A 15,657-nucleotide genomic window follows, 5' to 3' on the forward strand; every position below is an offset into this window, starting at 1 on the left:
ATTCACTAAACCTTTTTTAAGTATCTACTATGTGTCAGCAGACCACTGCATCAGTGGAGGCATTAAAGCTTAATTTGGACAGAGCTTTGTTAGACTGCATGATGGTGGAAAGGGATGGGGCACATTTAGCCATCTAATAAGTAATTGGACTAAGTAACCTCTAAGTCCAACTCATTTGGAGTTTTTACGCCTATATGAAAATAATAACAAATAGCAATGGCTGCCTGCTCCTAAGTAGTTGTGTTCCCCAGTCTCCTTCAACCAAGAAGCAAAGAACCACGACCATCAATGAGTAACTCCAGAGTCAATGTTTGACTGCTGACTCTGGAATTCTTTTGTCCTTCCCAATATAAAATGCCAAACAGTAGGACCCAAATAGCCATCGTCCCAGGAGTCTCTGTTTCTAGGAGAAATGTGCCGGTGGCAGCCTCTTCTCTTAAAGTTCTTCCTGCCATTTCTTGCTTTGGCTACTGGGGACAAGCTACTGGTGGTGCCCATGGATGGAAGCCACTGGCTCAGCATGCTCCCCGTTGTGAAGCTGCTCAGCCAAAGGGGCCATGAGGTGGTTGTCCTCATGCCCCACGTTAGTCAGCAGATGAAGAACCAAGACAGCTTCACAGCTAAGCTGTACCAGGTCCCCTATACCAAGGAGCAGCTCAAAGAAGCCATAAATGAATTCTTCCTGGCCCATCTCCAAAAGCTACCACCACCACTGTTTTTTGTCAAGATTTTGCAAAGTTCAGAGTCATTTAAAAGGATTCTAGAGACTTCATGTGAGAGTTTGCTGAAGGAAACCAAGCTCATCCAGGATCTGCAAGAGAGTCATTTTGATGCTCTCCTCACCAACCCTCTTTCAACCTGTGGAACAATCCTTGCCGAGTACCTCTCGCTTCCTTCGATCTATTTGACTCGTGGGTTGCCGTGTAACATGGACTACAGTTCAGCCAAATGTCCCAGCCCACCTTCCTACATCCCAAGGCTTTTTGCGAGGCTTACAGATCACATGACCTTTCCCCAAAGGCTGGCAAATGTCTTAATTGCTTCCACAGAACATTTGTACTGTTACTACTTGCATTCTTCCTTCAACAGAATTGCCTCAGAGTTTCTACAAAGAGATGTACGTGTCAAGGATCTTTTGAAGCAGGATGCTATTTGGCTGTTAAGATACGATTTTGTTGTCGAATTTCCTCGGCCAGTCATGCCCAATATGGTCTTTGTTGGAGGTTTAAACTGCCACCCAAGTAGCCCTCTGACTGAGGTAGGCCCTCTCTCTTTCTAATAGGAGCTTCCATCTAAAGGGATATGAGGGAGAAGAAAGAGTGGAGGTGGCTTCCATGATCTTTCTTTAATATCCCAACTCACTGGCTCTGCCCCTCTGGGACTTTAAAGAAATCCCTGGGCTTCTCTGAAGTGAGGGTTGGACTTATTGGCCCCTGAGGTCCTTTTAGACTCTGAACTAAGCTTCTAAGACCTCAATGATCCCTTTGTTCTTTCCCTCCCTGTCCCCATTAGCTTGTGAGAACAGTACTTAAGTAATGTTGAACTTTGTAGAGACAGAGCACTGCATGTAGGGAGCGACTAATGTGTTTTTTGTTGAATGAATGAAAAATGACATATTGATTGTTTCTCTTTGGGGGAGAGGTATAAATGACATCTGTGATCCTTTCCTTCCATTAGATTCCGCCAATCTTTGAAATATCTAGGAAATCCATCTCTAAGTGGTTCTTAGAACCTTTAGGTTGCTCTCCAGGACAAATTGATTCTGAGTCTTTGATTACAGATTGCCATGGCCAGTAAAGGCAGATCTCTATAACATGGGGTGAACCCCCTGTGGAAAACTTGTAGGAAGACATACAGGCATAAGACTCAAAAGATGAGCAGACATGGATGGAGCATACCTTGAATCACTGGTGGGAAGTACAAAATCAATGAGATCATAAACCCTTTGAGGACTTTGATCAGGTCTAGAGCCTTTTCCAACTTCATCTTCCTAAGTGCCACGTTCCCTACTTCACATGGTATTTTGAGGTTGGAGGAGCCTGAATTCCCCTGTGTTATAGTCCTACCCCATTATCAAATGCAAAGTGATCACTATACAAATACTAGTAGCTCTCCTCTCAGTTGCACTGTGAGGGTTGGACTCGTGTTCTCCACATCCCTTCCAGCTCTAAACTACGATCTCAAACAAACTATTTACTTTTTTTTAGTAGACATTTATTAATATTTGTTTTTAACCTGTTTACATACTTTATGCCCCTACTTTCCCCTTCATCCCCCGCTCTTCCCCCACCCATGGCCGACGCACATTTCCACTGGTTGTAACATGTGTCCTTGTTCAGGGTCTATTTCCCATTCATGTCCGCCTCAGCCCATGCATTCAAGCAATTGTTTATCTTATATGTTTCCTCTCCTGCAGTCCTTCCTCTGAGTGTGTGTAGCGTCTTTACCATAAATCCCTCAGAGCTGTCTTGTGTCATTGCAGTGCTGCTGGTACAGAGGTCCATTACATTCGATTTTACCACAGTATATCCGTCTCTGTGTACAATGTTCTTCTGTATCACTTTCACTCTGCATCACTTCCTGGAGGTCTCTCCAATTTGCATGGAATTCCTCCAGTTTATTATTCCTTTTGGCACAAACTATTTACTTTTGGTTGTTTCTCCTTTTACTCATTTGACAAATCAGTTTGGATTGGAGCTGCTGTGATGACATACAGCCATGTTGGCAAACCCATGGCACACATGCTGGAGGGGGCTGCTCCCTTCCCCCTCTCCCCATGAGCCTGAGGACATTTCTCATATGACCTGCCCCTCTGCCCAGCAGTCCAATGGAGGCACTTCCTTCCTCCCCCTTACTACCCCTGGCGTAAGGTGGAAGGTGGGGCTCACACGGGGCATGAGGGTTGCATTTTGGGCACTCGGTCTCTGAAAGGTTTGCCATTACTGGTATATAGGGTCTCATGTCAAGGGAGGTCCTTAAGCAGGGCCTTGAAGAAACTTAGGGATTCTAAGAGATGGAAGTAAGGAAGCGAGGAGGACCCCACTTGTGCAAACACATGGAGACAGAGGGTAGAACTGACCTATGTAGGGAACATCTAACATACAAGTTAAGGCAAAAGGACAATCCCTTAAGTTGTCTGGCTTTTGGCTTCAAAGAACATGCATCCTCATTTGTCAGCAGTAACCAAGTTTTCTTGCAATTAGATGAAGAAATCAATGGGCAATCAACTATGGCCATTTCCAGGCTTTGAAAAAATGCCAGGGTCTCTCTGTCCAGCCCAATTTCCTCTCCTTCCCATATTATGTCTGCATCCTTGAGCAATGTGAACTGATCTTAATGAGACCAAGGCAGGTCAGGCCCTCTAAGAGCTAAGTTGGACTTGGGTCCCCAAAGCTGTTTGATTAGTTGGTTTTCCAATAATGATGAAAGAAAGAAAAAGGATTTAAAGGCTCATCCTGTTAACACATAAATACCCTTAAGCAGAGCTGGTCCCTCCTAGGTAATGGCCAGTAATCAATCCAGAAGTTATTAAATGTCCTCTTTGGATAAGATCGAATCCCACCTCTTCACAGGAATCAGAAGCCAAAGGAGAGGTTGTCGGTGAGCTAGGGGCATCTCAGCTCTGTCATCTCTGCAAATTTGTTTAGAGCAAGACATTTATTTCAGCAGAAAGCAATTCAAATGGGTTATTTTTTTAACAAAGGAAAACATTTTGTGCATGAAGTGGAACTGCTATCAGCACATTGAGCAGAAAGCAATAAAAGATTGGCAATCATTGAAGACAACAATATCCTGTAAATGAGAGGATTTGGAGTACGGAATCATTTTTTATTCAATACCCGCTCATCTCAGAGATGTTTCTGGCAAAGATCTTGTGGAACTGCAGGCAATTTAGTTGCTAAGACAGGATTTTGTTATTCCACTTCCCTCGAGGTATTTGTTGAAGGCTTCAACTATTCCCCACAGGAAGCTTGCTAGAGAGAGTTCCTGTCTTTTCTTCCTACCAGCTCTTATACACCAGAATTTAGAGAAGAAAGGCGATTGCCACAGTCTCATTTCTTTTGCGACATGTTCTATTGTCTAGTTACTGGTTGAAGAACCCTGAGTTAGTCATTGAACTTCTCTGGACCTTAGTTCCCTCATCTGTAAAATGGAGGCTTGTTCTTGATGGCCTCGGGGTTTCTTTCTTGCTCCCCAGCTTAGAAGGTTCTGTGTTCCCATGCTTTACTCAACGTTGAATGAGAGACTTGGATTCTTTGTAAGCTTCATGGCTACAAACTATGATATAATGGGAAACATTTTTTTCAGTCCATTTTTTTTCTGTGACATTCCCAGCCTTGCCTCTTAATCCAATACTATGTAGCAGAAAGGGATGGATGCTCAACACTGAATCAGGATATTTGGATTTGTGTCTTGCCTTCGATACTGAGCAACCCTGTCACCTTAGGAGACATCATTTCATCTCTCATAGTCTTATTGGCCTTGCCTTTAAAATGGGAATCATTTTACCCCGAGCCCTGACCTCTTAGGGATGTTGGGAACTGCCCAAGAATAAGATCCATAAACTGTTTTGCCAGCCTCACACTCCTATGTAAATGTCAATTGTGATGACTACAATGCAATTCTTCCCATCTAGTGGTACCATTCTCTGTAACTGCCTTCCATCTGTTCCAGGAACATGTTGCATTTATTCCTGCCTTCCATATATTTAGATGGTTTCGCTTTCTCTTGTCACTATTTAGGATGACCCTCCAATTCAGGGGTCCGCAACGTATGGCTCTTTCTTTTTTTTTTAATTTTTTAAACCCTTGTACTTCAGTGTATTGTCTCATAGGTGGAGGATTGGTAAGGGTGGGCCATGGGGGTCAAGTGACTTGCCCAGGGTCACACAGCTGGGAAGTGGCTGAGGCCGGGTTTGAACCTAGGACCTCCCGTCTCTAGGCCCGACTCTCACTCCACTGAGCTACCCAGCTTCCCCCTACGTATGGCTCTTTCTGCAGGAGCCATAAATTCCATTTTTTTCAGGCGCTGTTACAGAAGCGGCACTGGGAGCACTGCACAGCTCTCACGAAATTACATTTTTAAAAATGTGGCGTTTATGGCTCTCACGGCCAAAAAGGTTGCCGACCCCTGCTCCAATTCATCAACTAGCCTTTATGAAACACCTGCAATGGGCCAGACACTGTGCTGGACAAAAATGAAACAGTACATGCCCCCCAGTATGTACTCCTGGAGAAATGACGGGTACTCAGAGGAATAAATATAAAATCATTTGTAGTCTGCCTCTTGGCTATGTGGACGTTTGGGTTGATGAAAGGGGAGCAGAAGACTGGAGGAGAGTTATGCAGCTTCTGAAAACTGTTTGGAGGAAAGCAGAATCTTCTGTTATTGAAAGAGCTGTTGACATACTGCCTTCCAGTACCATTTACAGCCTTTGAGTAGGGAAGTTACTCAGGAGTGTCTTCTCTCACTTCAGAAAGGGGAAAAGAGAAGGAGGGGAAAGACGGATTTTGCTGCCTCTTTGCTGTGAGCTAAGCTGATATATTTTTGCTAAAAAACAACCCTATCAAATACCCTCAGCACCCTTCCAAGGGTGGCTGTGAGCTAAAACAAACAAACAAAAAGTAAAAAATAAAAACTTGACACTGCTTCAATGGCAAGAGTAGCAAAAATGCTCTACCCTCCAGGGTTGCGAGTGACCCTAGGCAGGTGAATTTCCCTTCTCATGTGCCTCCCGTGTTAGTGCATGCCCAATCCCCCTATATGGACACTTGAGTGGGAGAATATAATTTAAGCTTATGAGTGAATTCTTACATTTTTCTTATTCCTCTATTGAGTACATGTTTTTGCCATTTATTGAGTATTTTGATTATTCTTGCTTTTCTCTTTATGCTTAGCAAATGTATCATATTTAAGAGTTAAGAGTGGCATTGTGTCTGCTTTTTGTAAATGGGAAGCACACCAGTGGGAGCTCAGGAGCTAAATGGCCCATGATAAAGGTATAGTTCTCCCCATGCCAGGCTTAGACCCAGGACCCAGAGAGGTGATCATGGTCATGGCCACCATGTTCTTCTCTGAGAACGTGCTCTGCTTCTCTTCCTTAAACCTACCAGCGTGAAAGAATGTTGGCGTGAGATAGCCCAGAAGAGAAAAGGCTTCTGAGGGCCATCTCAGACACCATTCCTGCCAGTTACAATGACAGCCTAAGTGGGTCCCAGGCCACACCCGGGTTCCAGATACAGAATAAATAAAAGGTAGTTTTTGGAGGGAAGGCAATAGTAGTTGAAGGATTCCTGTTGGGCATGAACAGGCTGCATATAATCAGTGATAACCTGAGTTAGAACTGGAATAAAACTGATCATCTAAGGTAATCGGACGAGGAGACAGGTAGGTCGTCCAGTGGTCAGGAATTAGCAATAACTTGGCAGATGCCCCCAGAATGGCTGCAGTTCTAGCTGAAAGTACTGCTCGATGGAGAATTTCTGGAAAACATGAAACACGGGCATCGTTTGCTCAGGGCAAAAAGGTATAGAAGGGATGGGAGTGGAAGTGGCGCGCTGAGAACCTGCTCCCCTGGAAGACTGGAAGCATGAGGATCATTTCTTTTGCTTTGGAGATTCATGGAGAGGGACAGAAGAGCTGCGTGACCCTGGAGAAGTACCTACTTCTCGGAGCAGTCAGCCAGTGCCTTGGGAACCGTTAAGTGCTCAGTGAACACGGGCAGCTCATTGCCACCGATGGATAGACAGAATTATGGGAGAAAGCCCACAAGGATTGTCAGTGGCCATGGACCAAGGTAGATTTCTCCAAGTGTTTGAGGAAGTGAGGCGTTCTGCATGCCTCCGTGTCCTGAGCTTTAGCTCAAATGACTCCCTCTTTCTCATGACCATGTCATGTCAGCTCTAGACCTGGCTTCCCTGCGAAGGCTGGACCAGGCTTCTCATGCAGAATACTTCCCAATTCTTCCAATGAGCCCATCGTTGCCATCTAAAACCCAGTGGCAATGGGAGAGGACCCTTGTTCTCTTGGGGGCCAGAAGCAGTAGAATGGAAGCTGCCTTTTCAAAATGTGAATGTGTGCCTGGCTGCTTAGAAAGCTGGATGTATAAGCCAGAAGGAAAGCAAAGACTTGCTGTGGAGGGAAGAGGAGGCCGGAAAGCATGAGGCACTGGGATGGAGGCAGGTTGGATGATGTTCAGAGACCTGACCAAAAAGAAAGCCACGATGGGCCAAAGGCAAGTCCACTAGAAAAGATGAGAAGGTAAAGAGGAATCCCAATTCCTCCCAATCCCATTGCTCCAGAGACAGAAGGCCCCTCATCTGACAGAGAGGGAAACTGAGGCCCAGAGAGATGACTCACCTAAGGTCATAAAGGAAGCTCTTCAGGTCCCAGACCTAAAGCTAGAAACTACTCAGAGAAGACGCGGAGCAGCTCTTTACTTTTACAAATGAGGAAAATGAACCCCAGAACACAACGATGCTAACAAACTCTGAAGTCACTTTGGTCACGGTCTATGGTCCTTCTCCTTACTGCCCCAGACCAATTGACCTCTGAATCCCTCTGACTCCTAGGCCTCCCCCCTTTTCACTATCTCAACCCTCCTCCCTTCCAACCACTTTCTTGCCAGGTCCTGTCAATTGTTCCATCATCACATCTCTCCTATGGGCTACCTTCTGTCCTCTGACACTAATGACCACCCTGGTGCAGACCCTCAGTAGCTTAGTGCAAGAGCCTAGTGACTGGGCCCCCTGCCCAAGGCTCTCTTCCCTCCAGCCCATCTTGATCAACTCAAATAAATCTTCCGAAAGCATATCCTAGCCATGTCACTCCCACTGTAATCAATAAGTTCTAGTGGTAACCTTTTACCTCTAGAATCAAATGGGAAATTCTCTACTTGTCTGTCAAAGCCTTTCACAATCCGCCCTACTCTGATACTCTAGCTCCAAGCTCTGGGCGTTTTCACAGGCTGCCCCCATGCCTGACATACTGTCTCTCTTCATTTTTTTTAACCCTTACCTCTTGTCTTAGAATTGATACGAGGGTAGGAGAGCAGTAAGGGCTAGGCAATCAGGGTTAAGTGACTTGTCCAGGATCACCCAGTTAGAAGAGTCAGAGGCCAGATTTGAACCCAGGGCCTCCTGTCTCCAGACCTGAGTCTCCATCTACTGAAACCCCAGCTGCCCTCCCCCTCTTCATTTCTATGGCCTGATTTCTCTGTCCTCCTTCAAGCTCTAGCTAAAACCCCACCTTCCATAAGTTTTTCCTGATCATCCTTAATGCCAGTGCCCTCCCTCTGTGGATTACCCCAGATTATTCTGTTTCCTTGCACAGCGTCTCTCTCAGTAGAGAATGAGGCCCTTCATAGCAACGTCTGTCTGTCTTTTGTCTTTCTTACTATCTTACTATCTCCAACCCTTAGCTGGACTCTAGGGTTTACTATTGACTCCCTGAGAAGGGAAGTAGCCCAGAATTCCAGGTGCCCAGCAGAGGTCGCTGTGGAAAGCCTTGGCGGGGCAGTTTTCACCCAATCCCTTTGGGGAAAGTGGTCCTCACTGACCTGATCTGTCTCCCCTCCTAGAGACTAAGACAGGAAGGGGTTTGGGACAGGCTAAGGTCACACAGCTAATCCGTGGCTGAGGTCAGAGTTGAGCTGGGGGCTTCCTTGACTGCGGCTGCTGAGCTCTCCTCTCTGGACCCCCAGATTGTTCTGGGTGCAGCCCTTCTCCCTGCCTCTGCTCTCTTTGAGGGTGTTTGGGGGCCGCCATTCATGCAGCATTCTTCAAGATTCCATGTGTGGGATTTGCCTTACAATTCAGAATTGAGAATAATATCCCCACTGAGTCCCAGGAGAAGCTTCCGATCCGACACTGACTTCCAAGGGCCCAGAATAGAGGCAAAATTCAAACAAATGCAAACCCTAAAAGTCTTTGCCGGTCTTTGGACAGACAGCACTTGGGAGACTCAGAGAACTCCTTTGCAAATGAATCGCTGCAGGAACAGACCACCAGTGATGCCACTGCTTCCCTGCACACCCCAGGGGTGCACTTGAACTTTCTGGGGGATTGGCTAGAGAGGGCTTTCGTTGGCCATTAGACCTGCAGGAAGGATTTTTGTAAGTGTACGTGCCACTGCCAGAGCCTGGGGACGCTGTCCTTGGGACTTGTCCCAGGTCACAGAGCCAGAATGAATCCAAAGCAGAATCTGAACTCAGTGCTTGTGTTCCTAAGGGCCACCGGACTACTTCATCCACTCTTCAGTGCCTTCGTAAATAGTCCACGTGGGTGGCTGTCACTCTCTGAACTTAGCCTGGCTGGTCCTCGGCTGACGTCCGCTGGTCCATTCTCAGGCACGCACGTGGCACCTTTCAGGCCAGTGGCCCCCCCTAGAGCTTGGCCTCTCCTGACAGCCTTGGAAATGCCTGGGTCCCTTCTGCATTATGAAGCAGGATGTTCTGAGGAAAACCAGCCCTAGACTGGCCAGCAGAAGGGCCAGCACAGAACCTTGCTAGCTCTTCGGCGCCGCCTGTGGATCCTGTGGCGCCGTGGGCTTTGCCGGGTGCTCTGCACTCCTGCTTCCAGGGTTAGCTGATCTTCCCAGGGCTCGGGCTCTCCATCTCAGGGTGGAGTGGGGTGAGGACTCCCCAAGGACTCAGACTGTTCCGCTTTCATCTCTGGGGTAAGGGCCCAACACGCGGGGTCCGAGGGAAGCTCAGAGGGAGATGACTTGGCACACGGCACAGGCAGGGAGCGAACTCCCTCTACCGACAGGGAAAGGAGCATGCTCGGACCCTTTGGGTCCTAGAGAGGCCCCCGAGGGCTGAAGTCGTTTGCCCAGGATTGTTGCCGACCCAGAAATCAGGTGTTGGTGGGGGGATTTGAACTCAGGTCTTTCTTTCTCCGGGTTCTTCACTCTGCCTGGTGGTGCCAAACTCTTCCTAGTAGGGAGTTATTAGAATGAGCTGCTCATTGGAATGATTTGAGAGAGACGAACCCATTTAATTCCAGTAAAACTAGGGCTTTCCCTTCAGAGCCTTCAAAGGCTGTCATTCTGCAGAGTTGAGTTTTCTGGGTAAGAAGGGACTTTGCCCTTTGAACGTCCAAGTTTGACTTTTCTTGTTACCCTGTTCACTGGGAAAAGTTCCCAAATGTGCCATGAATAAGTCCACTTGGGGGCCTGTGTGCACCCACAGTTCATGCTCTGGTTGGGGCCAGTGGCTGATGCCATGGGAAGGATGGGTGGGGCTGAGAACAAGCCCACAAAACCCTGGGAAACTGCACCCATGGGTGCTTAGCCGTCATCGAGCCCGAGCAAGCCTGTACTTGAGGAGCTAAAAGCCATCTGGCTGCAGATCTCTTAATCTCCTATCCCAGAAATTGGTTCCTTTGATCCTCACCGTTCAGCCCACTGAGACAGGCTGAGGCTCTGAGCATCCTTTGGGTTACCTCTTTCCCCACCTCCATTTTAAAAGGAAACGGGCTTATACAGATGAGGTGACCTGCCCAAAGGGGAAGTGGGAGGGACCTCACAAGCTTTCGGACCTTACCTCCTCATTTTGCAGCTGAGGAAAATGAGGCCTGAAGAAAGTGAGCCAAACTCACACAGGGACTGGATTAGAACCCAGGTCCTCTGATAACATCTCTCTCCGGGCCCCTGCAGTGAGAGCAGGGACCACACCTGACTTCCCTAGAATCCTACCTTGGGATGTGGCTTCACCTTGGCACAAGACAGGTGAGGACGGAGCTCCCCAGTGTCTCGCGCTGGATGTTGCAGTTTCCCTTGCTTTGAGGGCTCCCTTCCAGCAAGCCAGAGACCCTTGTTGGAGAAATGGTGGCCTGGGTCCTTCCCCCCTGCTTCCCAAGAGTAGTGACTTCCTCTATAACACTACTTAGAAGTTGATTATTACTGCCTTATTCTCATCTTCTCAAAGGGATTCAGAGAGAGTCTTGGGAGAAATCATCTACTGCTGTAATAATTGTCCCTGTTTCATAGACTTTGCACAAACAGATAAAATAACTACTTTTCACAGTCAAACAATGAAGCTTCTTAGGATTTGGGCTCCTCCTTTATGGACGCCCTCAAAGCATCCCTGGTACAAATCCAGGCGCAGACAAGACCAAAGGGATCACATGCTATGTGTCCACTTGATTTTGATATCCTCTCTAGGTCTCTATGGCTTGAAGGCTTTTCTTTTGCCATAGATTGGACATTGTATCTGTTCTGAGTACATGACTTAATTAATAAAGTGAATGAACCAAAAGAATTGATTAAGCCTGACAAGCATTCATCATATCACTGCATTAAGCAGTGGGGACATAAATACAAAGCAGGAAAACATTGCTTGCCTTCAAAAATAGAAAAAATAATACTGAAATTTGTCTTGGGAGACCAAAGGGAAATAATGGGAAAAGTGGGAAAGACTGAGATAGGATTTCAAACTTTATCACAAAATTTTATTTACCTATTTTAAAAGCCCTGAGAAATCCATCAATGGAAGACATTAGATATGTAATAGAGAGAAGAAAATGAACCCATTAGTTTTATGTTTGATAAATGCCAAACTCTCAGGGACTGAGGTAAGGACTCGCTATTCTACAAAAACTACAAAGAAAACTGGAAATGCGTTTGGCAGAAATTAGGTGTAGACCAACACTTCTTATCCTATACCAAGATAAGCTCCAGATGGAGGTATGACAACTAGAAAAGATCACATCATAAACAAGTTAAAGGAGTAAAGAAGGGATTACCTGTCAGATGTATGGTTAGAGGAAGAATTCATGACCAAATGAGAAAGAGAAAGGATGACATGAGAAAAACAGACAATTTTAATTACATAAAATTAAAAGGACTTTGTACGAACAAAATCATTGCAGAAAAATTCAGAGGAAATTGGGGGAAATGCATTGTAGCAAGTTTATATGATAAAGATCTCATTTCTAAGACATGCATAAAGAACAGATTCAAATTTATAAGAAAAAATTTCCCAGGGCAACTTGGTTACTCTGTGGATAGAGCACCCAGTCTGGAGCTGGGAGGACCTGGGTTCAAATCTGGTCTCAGATACTTCCCAGCTGTGTGTCTCAAGGCAAATCACAACTCCAGTTGACTAGCCCTTGGACTGCTCTTCTGCCCTAGAATTGATATTTAGTAAACAGGAGATGGCAAACCACTCCAGTGTTTTTGCCAAGAAAACCCCAAATGGGGTCATGAAAAATCAGACCCAAATGACTGAATAGCAATTGACACACAGCAAGTGATTTCTAAATGGTCCCCCAAGATTTTTTAAGAAATCTAGAAAGTGTGGGGGGGGGACTTGGGTCTAGGCAAGCTAATATAAATGCTAAGCAGTCCCAGCCTGGGACCCAGAGAGGAACTTATTTTCTACCGAAACCGTTGTTTGTAATTTCTATATAAGCCAGAGTGTTGTCTGGGAAGTTGTAGGGAACAGCAAAGTCCACGAGGATGATGCTGTCAGACTCTAATTCATTGTCTGACTTGTCATGGGTATATTGAGGTCCAGAATTGGAGAGGGAGAATTTGTCACCTGTCAGACCATTAAAAATGGAGAGTGCTGTGGATATAAAGGAAGGCAAAAGGCAATCCCTCCATCAAGGAACTGCAGCCTAATGGAGGGGACAACCTGCTGACAACACCTTCCAAACAATATTCAAGATAAACTGAAGAGTATCCCTAGAAAGAAAGGCCCTTGGACCAAAGAGCACTAGGAATGGTGATGGGCACAAGGGAAAATTCTCATCTGAGACATGAAAGAAGCCTGAGGTACCAGGATGAAGCCTGGGGAATGGCCAGCCACTGACAATACTCAGAGGCTCAGGATGGATCAAGTTGTTGGAGGAGCATCAAGGAGGTCAGACTCTGGATCACAGATGATGTGGAGGTGTACAAGATGAAAGAAGACTGGATGCTTTTGTGAAGGGAATGGAATGTCAAACAAGAATTGTCCCCCATCGGGATGTTGAAATGAGACATTCGTTATTTCAGGCAAAGGTCATATTTGCCAACATGACTCTGCATGCCCAGAGAAAGGTAAATATTAATGCATGGACTTAGCTCCTAAGGGGAACTCAGGGCAAATGACAAGAATTCAGTTCTTCTACACTACACAGATCTGCTTGGAAACGGAAGCTCTTCCAGAGCCCTGTGGAAAAAGAAGAGGGATTTGTCTTCAGTTCCAAGATGAAGGGTTACTTTCCTCTCCTCTTGTATTGGGGCATTGGAAGCCTTTTGTTCTTAACAATCTGGGACAGTGCTGCAAGTGAGAAACTCCTGGTTCTCCCTATCGATGGAAGTCACTGGCTCAGCATGAGGGATGTGACTGAAGAGCTCAGTAAGAAGGGGCATGAAATTGTGGTCCTGGTGCCTGAAGTCAATTTGCTTCTTAAAGAATCAAAGTTCTACAAAAGAAAACTCTACCCAGTTTCCTACTCCCAGGAAGAACTGGAGAAGCGGTTTCAGACATTTGGTCACCACCTCTTTGCAGAGAGATCTTTCCTGGGCACGGCGTGGGCAGAGTACTGTAATAATCGGCATATCATTGACCTGTACTTCTTCAACTGTGACAGCCTGCTGAAGGATCACGAAACCATCAGATACCTTGAAGAAAGCAAATTTGATGCCCTTTTTACAGACCCAGCTTTGCCATGTGGAGTGATCTTGGCGGAGTATCTGGCCATACCTTCCGTATACTTCTTTCGAGGCTTTCCTTGTGCTTTGGAACATGCAATGAGCAGGACCCCTAACCCCATGTCTTATATCCCCAGATGCTACACTGCCTTCTCCCACCAAATGACCTTCTTCCAGAGAGTGATAAACTTCCTGGTGGCTGACTTAGAGTCACTTCTCTTTAAGGACTTGTACACTAAATACCTAAATATTGCTTCGGACTTCCTAAAGAGAGAGGTGGGTCTGCCAGCCCTCTATGCAAAAGGATCCATCTGGCTGTTGAGATATGACTTTGTGTTTGAATATCCCCGACCCATTATGCCCAACATGGCCTTCATTGGAGGAATTAACTGCAAACAAAGGAAAAAAATAAAACAGGTTTGTGATGTTTGCTTTCTTCAATGCCTTCCATTTTGTAAGCCTGCACGGGAGCTGGTCTGCAATGGATGTCTGGTCAGTGTTGGCTGGCTCCAACAGACATGCGTGGAACTGAGATAGTGGGTAGTAGCTTTCCCCTTCTCTGACTTGGCCAACCATACTGTTGCTGTTCTGGCCAGAGGAGAGCTATGTCTGTTAACCCAGTGGATGGACTGGCTAACTATTGTCCAATAGGGAAGGGGATAACACATCCAATGAGGGAAATAACCAGAACCACCACTGGAGGGAATGAGGAGCAGGAAGGGGAAACAAAGGAGGTTATAGAATGTCAGGGTTCACACATCCCAGCTCTATGCAAAATGAGACACTTGGACTTCATGATCTCCAAGGTCCCTCCTAGCTCTCTTTCTATTTATTCTTTTTGGCTCTATGACCTAGTTTTTAATCCCAACTCTGCTACTTTTTAAAAATAATATTTTCCCCCAATTACAGGTCAAAATAATTTTTCACATTTTTTTAAAAATTTGAGTTCTAAATGCCACCTCCTTCAAGAGGCTTTTCCTGATCCCCCCACCCTAGTTATTTGTAGGCTCTCCCTCTTGACATCACTTGGCATTTCTAGTGCAACTCGTTGGCGTTTACTGACCTATGCTGAGGATTGTCCCTCATCCCATCTAAGAGATTGCTCCTTGGGCAGGTAGTCTTTTGGTTTTCTCTTTGTCTTCGCACAAATCCAAACATACAATAGGCACAGGGCTCAGTACATAGCCAGTGCTTAACAAGTATTTGTCAAGTTGAACTGAATTGAAAATAAACCATGGTCTCTGCCCTCAAGGAGATGAGGGCTCCATGTACAAAATGATCAAAAATGATAGATGACATGACAGAAATGTCATAGAGCATTAATGATAGGATGCCCAAAGGTGGGGAGGCACTAGATTAAAGTCATCCAAACGATGGCTTCCCTACTGTGGAGATTAAAATTAATATGCAAAATACTAAATATTATATTTATGGATATTTTATTGATAATAAAATAACAAAAGAGACTAACTAAAAGGTACTGACCAGCTCCGCTCCTAGGAACAAAAGAGGAAGAGGGAGGAGATACAGACAACTACAAAATAATAACGTAACCCCGCAAATGTGGAGGCACAGGAGAGATTAAAGGGAATTTTGGGAAAACTAAGGACTTATGGGGGATAAAGCCCAAGGTTCAAAATCTCCATTTATACACTAGTATGGATTGTGCTTGACTCCCAGTTGGAAAACGATGGAATTTCAGTCAGGCTGGTCCAAAAGGTAACGCAAATCAGTAAGGCTTTGATCCTAAATTCTTCAATAGATCTGTAATCTCACTGAAATGGATAATTTCTTCAAGGTGCACATTCTAGCCCACCTTTGCCTGCTCATCTAGTTATAAACCACTCTTCTGAGTCACTTAAGGAACAGCCATGTTTCCCTTATATCAAAACAGTCACCCATTGCCTCCAAGGGTAGTATGTCCTATCATAGGACAACTCTTCAAGTGGAACCTATATGCCACTCACTAATCAGCTAGGATTAGGTGTCAGGCATTGATCTTTTCCTGAGGTGGGG

At 45.7% G+C, this 15,657-nt stretch overlaps 1 protein-coding gene across 1 annotated transcript; it reads left to right on the top strand.

Annotated features, from left to right (window-relative positions):
- The first annotated feature begins 412 nt into the window (after positions 1 to 412).
- Positions 413 to 13,844, top strand: LOC123246924 (UDP-glucuronosyltransferase 1-6-like). Its single transcript, XM_044675697.1, has 4 exons — positions 413 to 1,258; positions 5,026 to 5,048; positions 13,266 to 13,698; positions 13,779 to 13,844. The coding sequence occupies exons 1-4, from the start codon at positions 413 to 415 to the stop codon at positions 13,842 to 13,844; spliced, it is 1,368 nt and encodes a 455-aa protein (XP_044531632.1).
- The last annotated feature ends 1,813 nt before the right edge of the window (positions 13,845 to 15,657 follow it).

Source organism: Gracilinanus agilis, chromosome 4 (assembly GCF_016433145.1).
Source record: "Gracilinanus agilis isolate LMUSP501 chromosome 4, AgileGrace, whole genome shotgun sequence".
Taxonomy (NCBI): Eukaryota; Metazoa; Chordata; class Mammalia; order Didelphimorphia; family Didelphidae; genus Gracilinanus; species Gracilinanus agilis.